The sequence below is a fragment of the Muntiacus reevesi genome, chromosome 2, assembly GCF_963930625.1.
Source record: "Muntiacus reevesi chromosome 2, mMunRee1.1, whole genome shotgun sequence".
NCBI lineage: Eukaryota > Metazoa > Chordata > Mammalia > Artiodactyla > Cervidae > Muntiacus > Muntiacus reevesi.
In genome coordinates, this window is record NC_089250.1 from 218,160,559 (window position 1) to 218,182,722 (window position 22,164).

At 46.5% G+C, this 22,164-nt stretch overlaps 1 protein-coding gene and 1 long non-coding RNA gene across 2 annotated transcripts in view; one reads left to right on the forward strand and one right to left on the reverse strand.

The window, feature by feature from the left end:
* Window positions 1–301: 301 nt before the first annotated feature.
* ADAMTS18 (ADAM metallopeptidase with thrombospondin type 1 motif 18) overlaps window positions 302–22,164 on the reverse strand; it is a 142,414-nt gene continuing 120,551 nt past the window's right edge. The window contains exons 17-23 of the mRNA XM_065920428.1: window positions 20,418–20,559; window positions 17,806–17,932; window positions 14,102–14,306; window positions 12,501–12,686; window positions 8,658–8,870; window positions 3,915–4,062; window positions 302–456 (exon numbers count right to left, since the gene is read on the reverse strand). Of these exons, the coding sequence (XP_065776500.1) occupies window positions 341–456; window positions 3,915–4,062; window positions 8,658–8,870; window positions 12,501–12,686; window positions 14,102–14,306; window positions 17,806–17,932; window positions 20,418–20,559 (1,137 nt within the window). The 3' untranslated portion in view covers window positions 302–340. The remainder of the gene's footprint in view (window positions 457–3,914; window positions 4,063–8,657; window positions 8,871–12,500; window positions 12,687–14,101; window positions 14,307–17,805; window positions 17,933–20,417; window positions 20,560–22,164) is intronic.
* On the forward strand, window positions 382–4,838 carry LOC136158621 (uncharacterized). The gene is made up of 3 exons (XR_010661362.1): window positions 382–461; window positions 2,501–2,549; window positions 4,796–4,838. It is a non-coding gene; the product is annotated as an uncharacterized lncRNA (long non-coding RNA).

Consider the following 22,164-nt stretch of genomic DNA (forward strand, 5'->3'; position numbering starts at 1 on the left):
CCCAAAGTTCACAAGCATTTCACTTGGTCAAAATTCAAACCTATTCTCTCTCATGGCAAGTCATCACCTCCTTCCTATAACAGTGCAAAGCAAAGCCGGTCTGTTTGTGTTCTATGCTTTTGTAAGTCCGATTTGTCATTGCTTCCCATTTTCAAGTGCTTCTGAGTACCGTGTGCATTAGGGAAATGAACAAGAAGGCTGTTCTCGAGAGCAGCCCCTCCAACATGGCAGTCAGCTCACACAGGGTCTGCAGTGTTCAGCTTTCGATGGAAAGAGGGCTGGTCTCTCCAGAGGTTGCGAGGTAAGACCCTGGCCCTGCCGGGATGGGAGGGCATCGAGATCAGCTCTTCCTGGTGCATGACTTGCAGCACTGCTTGCCGTAGAATTTGTGGTTGCAGACGCCGTGCTGAGGAACAAGATGACACCAGCCGAAAAAGTCTACACAGGATGGATCCTCTATGGTGAGAAAAAAACGTTCAGCGCATTAGGACAGGTTTTTAGCCTTTTCCTTATGGTGAGGGCCTACAGACACAGACTTGGGGTCGACTTGCCTTTGGCCCCGTGGGGTTCTTACATAAGACATGAGGACTTTGTGGGGGGAAAAGCAGGATGAAGGCACCCAGAGGCACCGTAAAAGTTAAAGTGTTATTTGCTCAGCAGGGTCCGACTCTTTGAGACCCCATGGACTATAGCCCACCGGGCTCCTAAAGCACTGTAGCCACTAACAAAATGTAAACAGGTTAAGGTCACTGGATTGCAACTGGATGTTTACACACACACAAAAAAGTCATCTCCAGCCTGAGCTTAATGTCTGATCCTCCTAAATAAGCTGGAAACTACTGTTGTGCCTCCAAGGCATTTCCCCTAAAAACGACATCCCTAAGAATGTTGTTAAATCACTGGTTCTGTTTCAGAAGGTCTGGGGTGAGGACTCAGATCTCTTTTTTCTTCTAATAAACACCCCAGGGTTGCTGCCACTACTCCAGGCTCGTTACTCTGGGGAGCAACGAACCTCATATAGTGGAGGACCTGGATTGAAGGCCCAGCTGCGACATTCTGTGCAGGTTTAAATCAAATCTCATGGCCAATTTGTGAAGACATGAATTTAAGTCAGCACCAGTCTTTTTAAACTTCCTTCCTTGTGTAGGATAACAGGGGTGATTACCTACTGGAAGCAGAACACGAGACATCAGAGGCTTTTACCCCAAAGGGCCTCAGGTGTTACAGAATGCACACGGAGTTGTACACACAATTTTCTGCCTGTAAGCATAAATGTGTGTTTTAGGGGTAAGGGCTCAGTCCTTTGACTGGATTTGCAAGGATTTTTTTTTTGACTTTAGAACTATTTAGGGTCTACCCCTACACGTGAGTAAACACTGTCATTCAGAGCTGGAATTTCCTCCTCTTAAGTCACCCTCAAGTCCCCGCAAACTGCACACCACCCACGGGTACCCAGTCACGTCCCTCCTGAATCCACCCTTCACGGCTCGCCTCTGAGCCCCGGGACACGGCTCGTAAGGTCTTCCTCTTCTGCTGCTCCCGATTTGTATCTGATCTTCCTATGAACTGCTGATGGCTCCTTCCTTAAGCCGTGGTTCTTCCGCCTAAAGCTCCCTTTAACACACACACACACACTTCACTCCTCCCGGCCCCAGGGGAGCCTCGTAATCCTTCTGAAACAGGCGCCCTTTAACACACACACACACACACACACTTCACTCCTCCCGGCCCCAGGGGAGCCTCGTAATCCTTCTGAAACAGGCGCCCTTTAACACACACACACACACACACACACACACACACTTCACTCCTCCCGGCCCCAGGGGAGCCTCGTAATCCTTCTGAAACAGGCGCCCTTTAACACACACACACACACACACACACACACACACTTCACTCCTCCCGGCCCCAGGGGAGCCTCGTAATCCTTCTGAAACAGGCGCCCTTTAACACACACACACACACACACACACACACTTCACTCCTCCCAGCCCCAGGGGAGCCTCGTAATCCTTCTGAAACAGGCGCCCATCCCTGGCACATCCCTGCCCCAACCCTCCCCCTGGATCCCGTTCACCGGAGTTAGAGCTACAGTCTCTACAGTGACCCGAGGATCCGGACCCCCACCTCATCCTTTCGTTTCCCTGAAGCCTCTGCTCAGAGGTGCCCGCTCAGCACTGCGCTCTCTGACCTCCCTATGAGAACAGCAAGCCCCTGGGTCCCCAGGAAGGACTCCCACTTCCTGGTTTGTTTCTCTGCATCCCATTTGCTGGCATTTATCACATCACATGTTTACCCATGGCCTGGCAACCTCGAGCAGAGATCTGATTGACTTTCTTTCACTGCTCTGTTGCCAACACCTGCCACAGAGTGGCTGCTCAAGAAGTACTTGTTGAAAAAAATAAATTCCCTCCACCTCACAGCCAAAACAACAAGTTCAAGCCATAGTGAGTGTCCGCTCGGGTAGAAGGATGAAATGGTGTTGTTCTTTTCTTTCCAGTAAGTCCTGGTTATATTCTGAAGGTGGAGTCTAGAGGATTAGCTGAAAGGTGGGTAAAGACTGTGAGAGAAAAAGAAGAATCAAGAATGATTTGGGGTTCTGACCTGGGCATCTTGAAGTATGGGGTCATGTTTACTGAGATGGGGACGGGGTGGAGGTAGGCACCAGGAGACTAGTTTAGGATATATCAATAGAGATACAGGCGTGACATGAGAGGAAGACTTTGCCTATGAGTCTATTTTTATATAATCTTCAAGTTCAGTTATTTTTTAATATAGTGTCTTATACCCCAGTCCATTAGCATGTACCCTAGTCAATCAGAATGTACGTCTGGATCAGCTTCTATTTAGACTGTAGAAATGATCCTAATGATGCAGTGGAAATACTGGAGGATAAAAAAGCATGGGCCTAACAGCACTATCACCACTTACCCCTCCTGAGATAAGCATGGAATTTCAACATCTAGCTTGTGCTGGAAGCTAGATGTAAGTCAGGAATCAGATGTGAGGTGTCTCACGATCTATCAGAGTAAGTATTGCATTGGGTTATAGTTGCAATAATGATTGCTAATAGCTGATTATTGAGTGTAATAGAGGATGAGGTGGTTGGATGGCATCACTGACTCAATGGACATGAGTTTGAGTAAACTCCTGGAGTTGGTGATGGACAGGGAGTCCTGGTGTGCTGCAGTCCGTGGGGTTGCAAAGAGTTGGACACGACTGAGCAACTGAACTGAATAGCTGATGATCTGAGCTTCTGTTATGAGTCTGGTATTTTGTTTACACTATTAAGGACAACCCCAGAGCGAGCTTCACATCCTACATGCAAACAATTGACAAGTATCATTGGTTGGATCTCACAATACACATCCAGCGACTCCCACCGCCACTACCCTCATGGGACCTCGTCCCCTCACTGGACGTGGGACCTGCCTTCTGCAGAGGAGACAAGTCCTCGTTCTGTTCTAGGCCCCCGCCTCAGTGTAACTTCCAGGGATCCTCCTGTGTACTGGGGATGGGGCTGGGAGGACTGGGAGGAACCCCCACCTGAGTAAAACTAGAGGCCCCGTGTGTGGCCAGGAAGAAACGCCTGGGCTTGTGTCCTGCATTCTGCCTTCTCATTTCACTCCTCTTGATACAAGGAGACCCGCCTCAAGCAGGAGGCCTGGAGACAAGGCCTTCTCTGGGAAGCCTTCCCCAGGGCCTCCCTTGCACCATACCCGCGCACCAGCTAGAGCTGACCACCATCAGGGACTGCCCTGAATGTGCGTGCCTTGCACACCTCTCAGGAGGGCTCCTCACGCCGACTCTGGTAAGAATGGCACCCCCGAGAGCTGCATAACTGGATACAGCAGGTGTTGGACAGATAGTCCAGAGAGGAGGAAAGCCGACTTGCACGTGGTGGGGTGCTTTACCTCTCTTGGCAGGAGCTGGACAGAAGTTGGTGTTACAGGCCCGCAGCACCGGAGGCTTCTGCCGCAGCAGGCAACTCGAGGAAGGCCGGCCCTGCTGGACACAGTGGACAGAGCGCGTCTGCACCCCTCCGCCACACGTCACGGTGCACTGCAGGAGAGGGGACAGGAAGCAGTCAGGAACCGGCCCTTCCTGACGTCACGACAGCAGGGAGAGAAAGCTCCGTGCCTCGGGACATTTCCAAGGTGCCTGTCGATGAAACAGGGCTTGTCCAGAGCTGGGCACATGAATCCACTGAGCCTCTCCTCTGACACGTTTCGGGCGCCGTTTGATCTGATTAGAAGGCTCTGAAGCAAATGCCATCTGCTTCCCCTGAGACCCCGTGTCTCCAAGTCAAGTTAACTCAGGAAGAAGAGAGGTTCCAGGCATACAGAAGCTGCCACAGGAATGCAGAAGCGAATACAGACACATCCAGCCAGTTCATCACAGTATTTAAAGAATTCCAGGCAACCTCTGCAGATACAATAGTGGAGGGGATGGTTCAGAACTTGGACAGCCAAAGAAATATAATGCTCTGAGACAGCTTAGGAATTATGTCCTCCCTGCCCAGCCAAATTCTGAGACAGCATGGTGGATATTGTGTTTTGGAGAAGTCCATTATGTCACTGTCCAATGGAAGGTAAAAAAAAGACTAAAAAGGACTGTCCAGTAATTTTTTTCCAGGCACACATATAAAGATATTTCCTAACAAAAGAACAAATAAGAAAATATTATCAGAGAAAAGACAGCCCTTTAAATTAATCTTTACAAGTATTTTGCTTTACAAAAAGTTCACTACCAGTTCATTATCCTTATTATTTTTTTCCTATTTTATTGTGGACAGGTGAGTACTTCCACTTGGGACAAGCATCACTGTGCAGAGTGGCTTCTGAGAGGAAAAAACATGTTGCGGTAAAAAGAGTATACGAGTTTTGGAATTAGTGCTAAATTCAAAGACAGCTGTATCAGTTACCAAATCATCTCAGTCAGAAGATGGCTAACTATTTTTGTGAAGAACAAGTGAGTATTTTAATTTGTTAACTGAGGTATAGTTGATGTACAATATTATGTTAGTCTCAGGTATACAACAGAGTGATTCAAAATTTGTATAGATTATATTCCATTATGGTTATTATAAAATATTTTATAAAATATTATAAAATATAAAATATCATTATTATAAAAACATATAAAATATGTTAATCCCTTGTCTTTGTAGCTTATTACATATATACACATATACACATACACATATACACATACACATATATACATACCACATGTAGTAGTTTGTACCTCTTAATGCCTTTCCCCCTTCAGTAATCACTGGTTTGTTCGCTACATTTTTTCTACTCCCACATAAGTGATAAGCAATATTTGATTTTCTCTGTCTGACTAATTTCACTAAGCATAATACCCTCCTGGTCCATTGATGTTGTTGCACATGACACAGTCTCACCCTTCCTCATGGCTGAGGAGTAGCCCATATAACTAGTTCTGCATCCTCTCACGGGTCGGGGGCACTGAGTTTGCTTCCGTGCCTTGGTTACTGCAGACAGTGCTGCCATGGACGCTGGGCTGCGTGTATCTTTCTTAATTAGTACTTTCATTTTCTCTGGACATACACCATATAGGAGTTGAACTGCTGGGCCATAAGGCAGTTCTGTTTTCAGTTTTGTGAGGAACGTCCACACTCTCTTCCACAGTGTCCCAGGCTACACTCTCACCAGCAGTATACGGAGGCTGGCTTTCCTCCACCTTCTTATCAGCAGATGTTCTCCGTGTTCTTTGCGACGATAACCGTACTGAGCAGTGTCAGGCGGTATTTCCCTGTGGCTGTGGTTTGCATTTCTCTGATGATTAGCAAGGCTGAGCATCTTTTTGTGTACCTTTTGGCCATCTGCATCTCATTGGAAAAAATGTTTACTCAATTCTTCTGCCCACCCTCCTTTTGACAGGGTTGTTTTCTGACACTGAGTTGTTTATATGTCTTGGATGTTGTCCCCTGATTTTTCACCAACATTTGCAAATATTTTCTCCCAGTCAGTAGGTTGTCATTTTATTTTGTCCACAGATTTCTTTGCTGTGAACAAGTCTTTAAGTTTAGTTAGATACCCTTTATTTAGTTTTGCTCTAGTTTCTCTTGCCAGAGGAGGCAGATCCAAAGAAAATATTGCTCCACTTTATGTCCAAGGACATTCTATGTTTTCTTCTAGGAGTTTTATGGTTTCTGGTCTTACAGTTCAGTCTTTAATCCATTTCGAGTTTATGTTGTACACGGGATGAGAAAATGTATTCATTTCTGGCACAGTTTTCCCAGCGCCAGTAACTGCCGAGACTATTTTCTCCACTGTATACTTTTGCCTCTCTGTTGTAGATTAATCGCCCCTAAGTGCATGGGTTTAATTCCGGTGGGGTCAGGGTCAGGGAGATGCCACCTCTTGAAGCACACAGCCAGGTCCTGGAGTGAGGCCAGCCCGGGGCGGCAAGGCCGGGTCCTGGGGTCTGGCGGCTGAGTCCAGAGGGGTGGCCGGCCCTGGAGGTGGCGGCGAGGGGGCCGTTTTCTGACACAGCTGCTGCGGGGTCCAGCACGTCTCTGAGCTTGCGTGGGCCTGGTGACGAGGGGGGCTGGACCCCAGGGCAGTGGGCAGCCAAGGTGCCTCCGAGCTGGTGCAGGCCGCTGGTGGGCAGGTTGGGTTCCGCCATGGAAGGCTGGGGTCCATCCGCTGGCGGGAGAGGCTGGGTCTGCGGCTACGGCACGCTCACTGGGAGGCTGGGCTTGGCCTGGGGAGTCCAGGCTAACGAGCTGGAGGGCGATTACAGAATGCTGCTTGCAGCACCAGCGTCCTTGCATAAGACGGGCCCCCAGAGAGTCTGATGCCACTGTCTCTGCCCCGGGGTATGTCCCAGCTGATTCCTTCTCCAGAAGACTCTGCAGGATCAGCGGGAGGTCTGCCCAGGCGCCTTTCTCAGCATTGCTTTGCCCGAGAGCTCAAAGCGCATCCTGGAAGAGTGGCGTGGCTGTTTCCCACAGCGCTCTGGGACGCCTGAACGTGAGCTCCATTGGCCTGCAAGCCCAAACCTTCTGAGGGCTCGTCTTCCTAGTGCAGACCCCCCGCTCCTGGGGGACAAGCTCTGCAAGTGTGGTTTTTCTCTGAAATGTGCACTGCGACTCTGTCTGTCCCACCCACCTCATCGTGGCTCCTTCTTAGGTCTTTAGTTGTAGAAGCTCTTTTCTGGTGAACGTGTGAGTCACTCAGTCATGTCTGACTCTCCCTCCAGGCTCCTCTGTCCATGGGATTCTCCAGGCAAGGACACTGGAGTGGGCTGCCATGCCCTCCTCCAGGGGACCTGCGTCTCCTGCATGGCAGGCAGATTCTTTACCATCTGAGGCCCCAGGGTAGGTTCTGGTCTTTAAATAGCTGTTATTTCGGTGTGCCCGCAAACCCCTACTCTGCCCTGTGGGGAACTCCCGTCTCACAACAGTAAGTATTTTAGGCTTTATGGGCCATATGACGTTGGTTGCAATTACTCACCTCTGCACTAAAGCAGCCATGGACAACACACACAAATGAGGATGGCTGTTGTCTAATGAAAGTGTATCCACAAAAACAAGCAGCAGTAGGGGGAGAAGATTTGCCACTGGTAATTATTTGCTTATATCTGATCTAAATAATTCTGCATGAATCAACTGCTAAGTCTGTTAAATGAGTAAAATAATTGTAGAGAATTTTAAAAGAAATCCAATTTCATGGTGAGGCTGGCAGCACCTCTCAAGCCAGAGTTGTTTTTTCTGAAGAGCTACGTAACACCTGTTAGCTATAACAATGCAAGGACCAACCAAACCATAGCTTTGGATTCCTGAGGACGTGTTGTTCTCTCAGACTCAGCATCACAAACCAATCCCAGCTCATAAGCATCACACCAGTGCATCTAAAGTTTCTTCCAAGTCTTCTGAGGAAAAGGACACCTGTAACATCTGAATTTAAAACTTGTGTGTCATTGGCTGATCAACTGCCTAACTCTACCAGCCTCATCCACAAAACAGGGACAATAATACCCACAAATAAGACCACTTCCCCAGAGGCTCAGCTGGTAAAGAATCCACCTGCAGTGCATGAGGTACAAGAGACGTGGGTTCCATCTCTGGGTCAAAAAGATCCCCTGGAGGAGGAAATGGCAAACCCACTTCAGTATTCTTGCCTGCAAAATCCCTAAACAGAGGAGCCTGGTGGGCTACAGCTCACGGGTCACAAAGCACGACTGAGTGAGCTTACAGCGTCAGCTCCAGGATGAAGGGAGGAGACAGATGCGTGTGCAGTAGGTAACACAGTGCATGGAAATGGAGTGACAAATGCTAGCCATTAGTGACACTCCTCAGAAACGTGAGGACCACGTGAGTCAAGACTCTTGAGCAGCATTTCTAAAACACAGGAGGCTCTAGTGGTGGTTTTAATAGCAGCAACAACAGTGAACATTAGCAGTACCTTGGGACTAACTGCTTTGTATTACTTATTCGTTGGAAAAAAAAGAAAAAACCTAACTCTGCACAACATTATCATCTCAGTTTTGTAGATGTGAAAATGGAGGCTCACCGATGCTGGAACCTGCCCAGGAACTCAGGTTGTTTGGACAGGTCCCTAACAGCAGCAGTTGTAAACGGAATCTCGCTGAACTTTCACCCCCCTCAATCTCTCCGTGCTCACCTGCTGCCATGGCGACGGATACCACCCAGCTGCTGGACTGTACGCTGGACGGGTTGGACACGCCCCCTGGTTGCAGGTTTCCTCCAAGTCCAGGTTTGGCTTCTTAATATTGCGGCACCTCCGCTCGGGGAACGTTACCAGCTTGCCTTGGAAGGCCTTCTCGCTGCATTTCATCTCCCTCTTCCTCACTCCCAAACCGCAGCTCACGGAACACTGGGGGCCAAGAAAGGAGGCGTCAGGGCGCAGACTCCACCCTCCACGTGTCATCAGAGGGATGGGACTAGGGCAGATCAGCCACAGCCCACCAGGCTCCTGAAGGCAGGGCCTCAAGTGCGGCATGCGACAGAAGCCAGAGAACTGGAGTCCCTTTCCCAAGGTCACAGCATGGCTCAGCTCCACGAAACAAAGGCCGGTCCTGCCATCACACACCGAAGCGGCGATACGGCGGGAAAAACAAGAGGAGGATGGAGGCTGATGAAAGAAGTCTGGGGAAACCGCTTTTGTTTTTCTATGTGACTGACTACTCTTTTACTTAACTATTTCCTTACTTCCACTGTACAGATTTTCTTTTTCAAAACATTTAATTTTGTGTTGGGGCGCAGCTGATCAACAATGCTGCGACAGTCTCAGGTGAAGAGCAAAGGAACTCAGCCGTACAAATGCATGTGTCCACGTGCGCACATGGGCCCCACGCCGCTCCCAGCCAGGCTGCAGTGACCTGGGCAGAGTCCCCGTCCTGCCAGTGACCTGGGCAGAGTCCTCTGTGCTGCCAGTGACCTGGGCAGACTCCCCGTCCTGCCAGTGACCTGGGCAGAGTCCCCTGTGCTGCCGTGACCTGGGCAGAGTCCCCTGTGCTGCCAGTGACCCTCAGCAGAGTCCCCTGTGCTGCCAGTGACCCTCAGCAGAGTCCCCTGTGCTGCCAGTGACCCTGGGCAGAGTGCCCTGTGCTGCCGTAACCCTGGGCAGAGGGCCCTGTGCTGCCGTGACCCTGGGCAGTCCCCTGTCCTCTTCAGGAGGTCCTCGTTGCTCATCCATTCTCAATGCAGCAGCGGGTACACGTCAGTCCCAAACCCCCTCACCATCACTTCTCCCTCGGCAACCGTAGGCTGGTCTACTGTCTATTTCATAAGTTCATTTGACTTTAGATTCCACACAGAAGGCATGTCACAGGATATTTCTCTTCTCTGACTTACTTCACTCAGCACGACAGTCTTTAGGTTCATCCATGTGACTGCACATGGCGTTAGAGAAAACCATTTTTAAGTATTTTAAACAGTATTCTGTGATACTGTACAGGGCCTTGATGAGCTGCATGAAGCAGTAAGAAATGGCATCAGCATAACCATCACAGATCATGAAGGCTAGGGATCAGATCAAGATGGCAGAGAGGCAGGATGTGGGGCTCCCCTTCCCCCCCAAAGACATCAAAACTAGTTATGTGGAGAACGAGTCTCACAGCACGTCTAGGGAACGCTGGCAGAAGACCTCAGACCTCCAAAAAAGGGTAAGAAAATCTGCACAAAACCAGGTAGGGCAAAAGCGGGATTAAAAAAGAGGAATTGGGCCGGGACCTGCACCGGGGAGGGAGCCATGAAAGGGGAAAGCTTTCTGTACCCGGGAAGCCCCCCACCGGCAGGGAGGTCAGCCAGGACAAGGGGAGCTTTGGAGGAGGGCGCAGCCAGGGGGTGTGGAGGGCAGAGCACAGAGGGACGACCAGGCGCTGCCGGCCTGAGACGCTCCCCCGTGGGGCTGGGCAGGCGCTTAGGCTCCATCTATATAATGGAATACAACCCAGCCATAAAAAAGAATGAAATCATGCCATTGGAGGCAGCATGGATGAACGCAGATCATCCTAAGTGAAGTCAGTCAGAAAGACAGTCACAACCACCAGACAACAGCATTTATATATGAAATCTAACATATGGCACAAAAGAATACCTACAAACCAGAAACTGACTCACAGACACAGACGGACTTGTGGTTGCCAAAAGGAAGGTGGGGGGGATGGACTGGGAGTTTGGGGTTCACAGATGCAACCTATTACATTTAGAATGGATAAACAAAGGCCTACTGTATACAGCACAGGAAACTAGACCCAATCTCCTGGGATAAACACAATGGAAAAGAACATAGAAAAGAGTGTGTACGTGTTTATAACTGAATCCCTCTGCTTACAGCAGAACTTAGCACAGCACTGTAAATCAACTGTACTTTAATAAGAATAAATAAGGAAGGAGGACACTGAGCTTCGTACTTGCAGCAGCTCTGGGAGGGAGCTGCAAGTGTGGGCTGCACTGTGCAGAAGAGGAAAGGGAGGTTTAGCCCGAGGTCGAATCTGTAGTCATCACTGAAGGCTGCCTGTGAGTGGGCGGCCTGACTCAAGCCCAAGCCTTTGGCCATTTGGTTATAACGTCTCATAAAGAAACCGAGTGAGGAGGGGAGAGACAGGTGCTCTGCTCTGCACCTGGCCACACAGAAGGGAAGGGCACTGCTGGGAGAAACCCAAAGCTGCTGGGACAGTGGCCCCTCCTCCCCTGGACACCCGGCCCCAGTCCCCACCAGTGAACTTTTTCTTCCGTGGCCACTGTCTTGCTCACTAGACAGTGGACTCCATAAGAGCAGAGACCTCACCTTAGGGGTTACTGATGTGTACTTCTGGTTTGATCTCTGCTCACGCTTCCTATGCCTGAGAACTCAAATGAGTGTCCCAAGCTAGGAGTCTAGGAGGCATTTTCAAGACTTCCCTCTCCCTGCCCAATAGATGCCTGAAGGTGCCCGCTGGCCTCTTTAAGAACTCTCAGAGAAGACAAATACTGTGTATTAACACATATATATGGAATAAAGAAAAGTGGTACTGACCATCCTATGTGTGGGGCAGCAAAGGAGACACAGATGTAAAGAACAGACTTTTGGACTCAGTGGGAAGAGGAGAGAGGGTGGGATGATTTGAGAGAATAGCGGTGAAACATAAACATTACCATATGTAAAAGAGATAACCAGTGCAAGTTTGACGGATGACGCAGGGCACCCAAAGCCGGTGCTGTAACAACCAGGAAGGGTAGGGTGGGCAGGGAGGCGGAAAGGGGTTTCAGGATGGAACTGACGGCAGATTCATACTGATGTATGGCAGAAACCATCACAATACTGTAATCATCCTCCAAAGAAAGAAGGAAAGAAAGGACTCTCCAGGACCCTGCTTTCCTGCATCCCTGAAACATTTCATCTTTTGTTTGCATCCCTGCAATATCCATGAGGGCACATTTCCTGGCTCTGGGTTTGGGATCCCCTCTCTCTGAAATGAAACCCTGATTGTTCCACTGCTTTATTTAAATTTTTAACTAGCTCCCCCAATGTTAACAGGATCTGTTTCTAGTCTGCCACCCCACACGCTCACAATCTGTGCTTGATGACGCTTCCAGCTTCTACCCATCCCCATTCATTCCTCCTGTGTCATACTCTCCGCTCTGCCCATACAGGGCGCACCCTTTGTCTGACCAGCCCCGACCCCATCTTTGCCGGATTCCTGCTCATCCCTCACGGTCACTCTCCCTGGAAAATCTCTTCTGCCAAGGTTAAGCTTTCCGAGGCAATCACAGACCCCATCACGGCACTCCGCCTGCCTTACCTGTATTTTTATACACAGGCTTTCTGCAGTTTGGTACCTCCACCATCCAGGCGTTGCCTCATCACTGAGACGGGTGTTTTATAATCGGGATTTCATGGAGAAATCAGTGGGGGAGGATGAACAATAAGTAGTTACCTGGTGTATGTGTGCAAGCCTCCGGATGCTGGTGGATGAGCTGAGCATTTCAGAAACCCCCAGGAGTGCATCTGGCCTCCTACCTCGCTCCACGAAGAGACGAGCCACTGGAGCCGGCTGTTCTTGGGACAGCGTCCGAGCACGCAGCCCTCCTGCGAGTCCGGTCTCGGGGCGCCGGCGCACGCACCCTCGGGCACGGCCTCTGCCGCGGCCGCGCGTCTGCACGTGACTTCACGCTTCCGCACTCCTCGCCCACAGGTCTTAGAACACTCGAGATTAAAACCAAAAACAGCCGTTAGATGCCAGTCTCCAGTGACTGTTGCAGGCGAATGCTTGGAAAAGCATTAATGCAGGGTTTACAAAGCTATTTTTAAGCACTCGGACCAAATGCCCAGTAAAATTCCTTGTAGTCAGCAGGAGAAATCTTTCCTCCATCCAGAGACTCTGAGTCCAGATTAGCATCTCCTTCAACAATCTGAACACTCGGGGGCTGCTGTGTTGTCCCAGATCTGAAGACAGGTTTTAGTGTTCATGGAGAAGAGAGGGTTTCTGTGCATAGCACACATGATAACTACCTGGAAAACGGTCCAAGGCCTATTTGTTGTTGTAACTGAGTCCCTCGCTGGCACAAAGCAGAGTCAGTCTGGACATTTGGCTAAAGAGGATTTTCAGTGATTTGGACAAGGAATAATAGAAGTATAATATGTCTGACAGCAACGGCCACAGACAATGGCACTCATAAAAATGGGTTGGGGGTGTCCAAATCTTGCCCTACTGTCTGTCTTGTCTGTCTGTCTTGTCCTCTGCTATCTCTAGGCTGGGCATTGTGCTAACTCTCAGGGAAAATTAAGTCAACACTCATCAAATGTTTGGGAATAACTTTGCTAATACTCTTCTCTTCCTACTATCTTGACCTCCATAAGACCTGTGAAATAAAGAAGGCAGCAAGGTTTTCCATGGTTTTCAGAGTTGTGGTTCAAAAGTCTTCTAAGTGATCTTAACAGCTTTTGAACCACAACTCTGAAAGCCAGGAGAGAAATTATCTCATGGGGTGGTTAGAGGGTCATGCAGTATAGGCTCTGGTATATACTCAAGGGTATCATTACACAGAAAGCATTAAATGAATGTTCTCTGTTGTGGTTGGTTAAGTCTGATAATATCAGTATCCTGTCTCCATCTCCCTTACAAATACGAAGGATGAGACTTCCCAGCGGTCCTCTTGCTATTATCCCATTTTAAAGGGGAGGCGTCTGAGAGTCACATGATGAGTCAGCCACCTGCCAAGTTGTCTGATGTCAGACCATGGCTCTGCACCACGGAAACTGACTCGTTGTTCACGGTCCTGACATCGAGGTGGTTAATTCTTATTCAATAGAATTCTTATTTATATTTGTGACTTTCTTTTTCCATCTGCTTCTGAAATGGTTTCCAGGGCCACGGTCTCTAATGGCAGGTGGGTCCTCTACCACCAGTGCCACCTATCTGGCTGCATGACCATCACCAAAAAGGCTAAAAATCACAAAAAATGCTAATTAAAATGCCCACTCACACTGCCTGGGTGTGATCCCATGAAGGTGTAAACAGCTGAGATCCTCTGGAGGGGAAGCAGAGACACCACATGTATTTTTGTCTCCTTCCTTTTCCATGGGAAACAGGACTCACGACCCCAGTAATTCCCACTTACCTGAGACCAGGGCCCAGGGCTCCATTCCGGAGGGCAGGCATGGCTGTTGCAGGCTTGAACCTGAGTGGGCGTGCTCACCGGGCAGAGAAAGTGCAGGACTGCCTCCTCCTTCTGGAAGGGCTTCTTCTGGACGCACTGCACCTTCCGGTTCTGCTGGCCTCCCCCGCACGACCTGCTGCAGGCGCTCCACTCGCCTGGCTTCCAGCTTTCAGGGAGAGACGGGATTACTTCCAGGGAAGCTAAGACTCTGCATCATCAATGCCAAAGCAGTTACTGCGAAAGATTAGCCACCTGATGGAAGCCTTCGCTTCACTGCAGAACCAACAACCAACAACTGATTCTTCTTCTATAGATTTTCAAGCCTATAAGAATATGGTCTGTTGGTAGGGAATCGTGGTCTATTGCCCCATAGTTCTGGGGAAAAATACATTCCTGCTATCTATAGGCGAAGAAATGTGTGCTGTTTGGAACTCTCAGTGATTCAGTCTAATTTACCGGGATCTTTAACCCTGTGCCAGAGACTCTCCCAGGCATTAGGGTTGGGAAAAATGAATGAAACAAGGCTCTTGCCATGAAGCTGCCTGTGGAAGCGGTGGCTGTGTGAACACATCAAAGCAATACTTTCTGATCATTTCTACAATAGAAGTTAATACAAAGTATAATATGAGACTATCGACACCACAAGATCAATGAAGAAAGGAGAGGTGTGCATGTGCGCATGTGTGCTCACACATGCAAAAGGGAGCCACATTGAGAGAGGGTCTCACGAAGAATGTTTCTACGTAGGCAGTTCCCCCAACCTCTTTTCCTGGTTAGCCTTAAAGTCTACGGTTGGGTTGGAGGTATAACCTCAAGTTCCTTATTTCAAGATTTCGAGCTCACTTTTTTCACTGCTGTTGTATCTGAGACTTGGTGTACACTAAAGAGTGATCATCTGAAACCGTGAATTCTTTTCAACAACCACCTCGGATTAATTGAAATTGTCTGATTCGAAGGCCTAGCATTAAAAAGATCCACCAGATAAAATGGTGACACATTTCAAAGCAGCAGAGTCCAAACACTGTTCACAAATGTTCTAAGTATTATTTGAAGACATAAAAGATCATGAGGACCAAGTATGCTTTTGTTATATCTCTGCACTATTGCATTTGCCTAGTCCTGCTATTTTTGTTCTGGCTCCCCCACCCTCAAGCCCAGGTTGTGAGGTTAAACACCTTTCTGTTGGTCTGGAGAACTTTCCACACAAGTTCTAGGATTACAAGTATTTTAAAACATTGCATAATCCATGTTATCTAATTTAGTGAATGAAAGCTGATAGCAAATGATTCCTTATATTTGTACAACATTTTATCTTCTAGTAAGAAGCAAAGAAAAGATATCTATTATCATGAGATTATTGATTTTAACATTTGCCTATACGGGTGTCACTTCTGTCCACCAAATTCAAGTTTCTTTCCTTACGTGGCAAATATGATGAATTTGGAAAAGTACTAGAAAGAGCATAACACACTTTTTTGTGACACGCTTGGTCCTCCATACGTGGGGCCCAGGCTCAGTCTCCATTTCAGGATTTTAGTTTCCCCAACCAGGGGTCAAACTGCAATGCCTCCTGCCATGGAAGCGTTGAGTCCTGACCACTGGACCACCAGGGGAGTCCCCTTACTGCTTTTTTCATGTGTGTTGTTCTTACAGCATGTATCTCACGACATCTCAGTTATTTGTTTACACATCCACCTCTTCCATTAGATGGTGGGTTCACTGATGGAGGAACTACTAATTACTCATCTCCATTTCCAGTCCTGAACTGAGGACCTGGCATGCTCTCAGGGCATATCACATGGTTGTTACAGGGAAAATAATGGGCCTAGGTCAGATGAACGCCTCTGTCCTTAGAATTCTAATGGTCTAAGGCCTGACACCTAGTATATCCCTGCTAAGGAACAGTCGCTAAAAGATCCCATTACTTGGCAGGAAATACTGTGAGAAGTAAGAGGTGGCAAAAAGAGAAACACAGCAGGAGAGTCTGTCCATTTCACCACTCCAGCTCTGTAGTCACTGCAGGGGACCCTCTGCTTTCCAATTAGCCAGAGAACTTTGTCACTGCACAGAATATTGTTTCTACTAATACATGGGGTCATCAGGCAAGTTCTAGGAGCTAAGCATGACCAATGCTCTCTCCCTCTTCATGGATGTACATACGAATGGCGTCCCTGTCTTTGCCTGGGCTTCCCTGTGGCTCAGCTGGTAAAGAATCTGCCTGTAATGCGGGAGACCTGGGTTCAATCCCTATGCTGGGAAGATCCCCTGGAGAAGGGAACAGCTACCAACTCCAGTATTCTGGCCTGGAGAATTCCATGGACTGTGTAGTCCATGGAGCTGTGGAAAGGAGGCTTTAAAATAAGAAGACAGTAGCTTGCCTTCCCTGGTGGCTCAATGGTAAAGCGTCTGCCTACAATGCAGGAGACCCCGGTTCAATCCCTGGGTCAGGAAGATCTTCCGGAGAAGGATATGGCAACCCACTCCAGTATTCTTGCCTGGGAAATCCAATGGATGGAGGAGCCTGGTAGGCTACAGTCCACAGGGTCGCAAAGAGTCGGACATGACTGAGCGACTTCACTTTAAACTTTCACTTAAGTTTGCCATTTAAGTGTTTTGACAATCCCTACATGTACATAAACATACACAAACCCATCTAAAGGACAGATTATTCCACAAGGGTTGATAACACTGCTTATTAGAGCCACTGGATATGTTTAGAGCCAGACATTTCTTGGCAAAAGAGATAAATCCACAGAAGCCCCTCAAATTTCTTTTCTCCTTTTTCTGTTCAGGATACAGCTGGTTCCAAGTTCTAAGAGAAAACCCGAGTTGACAGTTGGGCATAGGGGATCAGTGGGTAGCTGAAGCCCCAAACAATTATGACATATACTCTTTACAAGGAAAAATAGATTGCACAATACAATTGCATCACCACAAAGCAAATACTGCTTATTAAGATGATCAGAAAGATCAGTGAGTGTAGCACTGCTTTAGAAGAAACTCTGTCAACTCTATATAAATACACTTGGCAGAAGATAAATCAACCAGAAGAGGCTCCATTTGGCTTGGAAACATTACTTAAAATTAGTGTTCAAACAATAGCGTGGCTAAAATCAATCCCATCGCAAACCCACTGAGATCCCCACAGTGTCCTCATCAGAAATGGGGTTACCATTGGGTCTCCAGCCCTTTCTTTTGACTTTGTGTCTTGCTACTGTGTAATTTGCATGTGAGGTTTCACGGGTTGCACAGTAATACGATTTTTAAATTCTTGGACGACCCTATAAAAGTTGAATGCACAACCGCAGGGAAATTTAGTTAATATAGGTTTCTGTGTTATTTAAATATCTGTTTGACTTACTTCAGGGAAGAGGGGTCTCTAAAGTTTAAAAAAAGATGCCTTTATGCCTTTTTTTTTAACCACAGGATTATACTGGCATAGACAGGGTCTGAGTGTCTAAAGTAAATTTGTGTTTTTCAAGTTGCATATTTTAACGATGACTATCATCTCTTTCTTCTATTGACTTTTTAGGGGGTGAGGGTTATTCTTTCTATGTTTGAATCACTTTTGACCAGAGGCATTGACAGTGGCTTCAATCATCTCATATCAATGATAAAGCACAGAAGTACAAGGGCAACCAGGGAGACATTCCCAGATGACTTACTAGGCCGGACAGGAGAAGGCATTGCACATTTTGGGTTCAGTTGCTGGCCTGGCTCTTGCATTGCAGAATGAGGAATTGACTTGAGTGTTTTGATCACGTAAGCAAACGGCCTTGACACTTATGTAACCTAATAAGACATCAAAAGTTACCAAGTGAAAACTACAGATAACCAATGCCATTTAGTTTCCAAGTTTAGCTGTCCATGTACCAGGGTTCTGATATTTTACTGAAGATAGAATGCAAATATTGCGTGAAAACACTTTATTTGAAAACATCTACAACACATGTGAATCCCACTTCTAGTTCTACCTCCCCCAAGGTAACTGCTTACATAGTTTAATAATTTTAACATGCAGCTTCTTAGTTTTCAAGATCACCATGGATTCTAGAATCATACAGTGATAAAAAACGACCTTTTGAAAACAGGGCAGCTATAAAGGGAAATGTCTCACAAGCTTTAATTCACATTGCACGTATCTAATGAAAAATACTCTTCAAAGAAAAATCATAGGTGAATTAATTGTGGAAACTCTAAGATTCTGCGTTTTCATGAAGCAACTTTTACTTCCATAAGACTGTGGTGCATATATAAGACTATGGTTGCACTCACTGACTATGTATTCATACCTGTTCATCATGACTGTTTTTTGTTTTCTGTCTCTTCACCCTACTGCCTGGCTTTCAATGTTCATTTTAGGACCTCTCATCGGAAGTGTACAGTTTTCTGTGAGTAACTGTATTTGACAGCTCCCCATATAGGAAGCCTACTCCTCTTTTAATTGTTTTTATTCACATGGACTTTTCCTTAAAATGGAATCTGAGCAACGACGAAAAGTCACTCCTGCTAGAATGATTAGGTTGAAGTGGGTTTATATTCAGGAAAAGGAAAAGGAAAGTGAAGTCGCTCAGTCGTGTCCAACTCTTTGGAACCCCATGGACTGTAACCTACCAGGCTCCTCTGTCCAAGGGATTTTCCAGGTAAGAGCACTGGAGTGGGTTGCCATTTCCTTCTCCATTATGTTTAGGAGGAACTGATCAAAACATCGGGACTCTCTACAGTTAAGAGTTTGCTTCTGGAGAATGTATTCATTTGAATTCCTCTTATGCCTCAGACACACCATGGTCTGTGAGTCACATGAAGGGGTTGCTAATTCAAGGCAAGGGAGAATCCCACAATGCATATGTCCAACGTCATCCTTTTGGTTGCATTTATTCCCAGTAAGTGGAAAATGGACTCTCTCTCCTTTCCAAGAAAGTTTGCATTCCCTGGATACCAAAAAATTACTGAAAATGATCTTAAAGACTATTCAATGTATGAACAACTGATTATGCTCAAATACTACATGAAAAAGAGCATAAAGATATGGCTATAGCATGGCTTCTGTTCCTTAAAAAACAGATTAAATGATATGTGTGGCATGTGTCTGAGTAGGTAAAACACATGCATTTTTTATGTTTGCTTGAGAAAAAGTATAGAATGATATAGACCAAAGTATTAATGTTGGCTACTGCTGATTAAAGGATTATGGGAGATTATTTTCTTCTTTATGGCATATTGCTTTTAAAATGTGTATTAATAATATATTCCTGTTTATTAATAATTATTAAAATATTAATCATTTAGATATTAAATATAATGTGTTAATATGCATGTGAAATATATATTTATAAATATATTAAATATATTAAAATTACTCTATCTTTTTAAAAAAATAAGTATTTCTCCTATTTTGTTAACTAGCACAGGCAGCCAAAGAACAGGCCTCAGAGACATAAGAATTTCTTCATTTTCTCTGTCTCTGCTCTGTCTCTGGTCCCAAGATGCCCCGTCTCGCCCAGTGGAAAGGACACGGTAGGAAGTCCTGCTGTCACCAGGTACTCTGAGCATGAGGCAGTGAGAGACCAGCCTTCACGCTTTGGTTTCATGTCATGGACTTATTTACGGACTTTCAGCCTTCTTCCCAAAGGGGCAAGTGTGACAGAGACTGACTTACCAACAAATATGTGATGCTCTTAGGTTTAAATAAATTGCCTCCCTTCTGCTCACTGAGGGGCTGGCTGTGACTCTTCCTCCCTTCAAGGGTTATTTCTCAGATTGAATCCACTTGCCTACAGAGATTCTGTTGACACCACCCCTGGGGGGATAGACTACGACCGCCTCCACGTGTTAGCTCTCTGCCTTAAGCCTGCCTTGAGTGTGTTTTCACTGTCTATCGCCTACCTTCTCTAACTCCCCCTGGAAAGTTGACAACAATGGAAAAGCCAGGACAGAAAGAAAGAAAACTGTTGGCTGACAAATCAACCTGTCAATCCACATATTTATAATAAAGGGACACATGTTTTATATTTCCCCCCCCTGGAAGTTTCAGATGCATCACTTTTGAGTCCTGGTTGTAGCTGACTTGAGATTTGCTTGAGTTGGTTCGTTTCTATTAATACATAGGAAAATCCCCAAAGAGTACAAATAATATTTGATTTTTTCCCTCTAAACAGTGACAGTTCTCATAAAGATAGTTCTTTTGTTGCTTATTTCAACCAGACAATTGAAAGAGGTCTGGAGTGGGAGAACCTGTTTTAAGAGAAGATGTGGAAGACCGAATTGGGAAACCTACCTCCCCCACAGGAGACGGAGCAATCTGTCTGCACTGTGTTCCAGGCGTAGCTGTGTCTTTTTGAGGCTGGCAGAGTTCCATTCGTGACCTTGGGAAGTGCATACTTCCAAGCTATTCCTGGGTTTTTGCCTTGCATGAGAATCTGGACAGTATAAGATACAAATCAGAGATCAAGATGCGGGTCAGACCCTGGAATTCCAGAAACCTCACTGAACGTTTTAAAGATATTTCTACAACATTTTGGAATCAAGATTGCTGGGAGAAATATCAATAACATCAGATATGCAGATGACACTACCCTTAGGGCAGAAAGTGAAGAACTAAAGAGCCTCTTGATGAAAGTTAAAGAGGAGAGTGAAAAAGTTGGCTTAAAATTCAACATTCAGAAAACCAAGATCATGACATCTGGTCCTATCACTTCATGGCAAATAGATGGGGAAACAATGAAACAGTGACAGACTTTATTTTCTTGGGCTCCAAAATCACTGCAGATGGTGACTACAGCCATGAAATTAAAAGACGCTTACTCCTTGGAAGAAAAGCTATGACCAACCTAGACAGCATATTAAAAGCAGAGACATTACTTTGCCAACAAAGGTCCGTCTAGTCAAAGCTATGATTTTTCCGGTAGTCATGTATGGATGTGAGAGTTGGACAATAAAGAAAGCTGAATACCAAGTAATTGATGGTTTTGAACTGTGGTGTTGGAGAAGACTCTTCAGAGTCCCTTGGACTGCAAGGAGATCCAACCAGTCCATCCTGAAGGAGATAAGTCCTGGGTGTTCATTGGAAGGAGTGATGCTGAAGCTGAAACTCCAATGCTTTGACCACCTGATGCAAAGAATTGACTCATTGGAAAAGATCCTGATGCTAGGAACGATTGAAGGTAGGAGGAGAAGGGGACGACAGAGGATGAGATGGTTGGATGGCATCACTGACTTGATGGACTTGAGTTTGAGTAAGTTCTGGGAGATGGTGATGGACAGGGAGGCCTGGCATGCTGTAGCCCATGGGGTCACAGAGTTGGATATGACTAAGAGATGAAATGAAAGACATTTTGATCTCAGAGCTGGTTCATGTCATTGTTCCCAAGGACATTTTATGTTGATTGGAAGTCTGCCCATGATACTTTAAAATGTGTAGCTCCAGACAGTCAAAGCTGTGATGTGGAAAGCTAGTAGGGGAACAATACATTTGCTATAAGCCCATGACCCTCAATTCTGGGTAAACCCAATTAAGAAAGCAAGAAAATAGATCTTTATGCTGAAGGGAGGTCAAACTATGAAGTTTTAACCTTCACATTAAACTTGAAAGCCTAGCATGGTTCTCATACACACTGGTGCCCCACAAATAATGAAGTGTTATTCATTCAGTCACGTCTGACTCTTTGTGACCCCATGGACTGTAAGTCCACCAGGCTCCTTTGTCCATGGGGTTTTCCAGGCAAGAATACTAGAGTGCGTAGCCATCCCTTTCTCCAGGGCATCTTCCCAACCCAGGGATTGAACCTGGGTTTCTTGCATTGCAGGTAGATTCTTTATCATCTGAGCTGCCAGGGGTTGAAACTCAATCCACATATATAAGTTTTTATGATTTATTCTGGCCCACAACTTATAACCTGTCTCCAGGATGCCAGCAGGTGTTAGGCACAAAAGAAGCACACATAAAACCTTAGAATAAATACCCCACTTAGAATCACCTATCACTAACTCCAGAATCCAGGCAGATTTCCAATAGGACTCCCAAA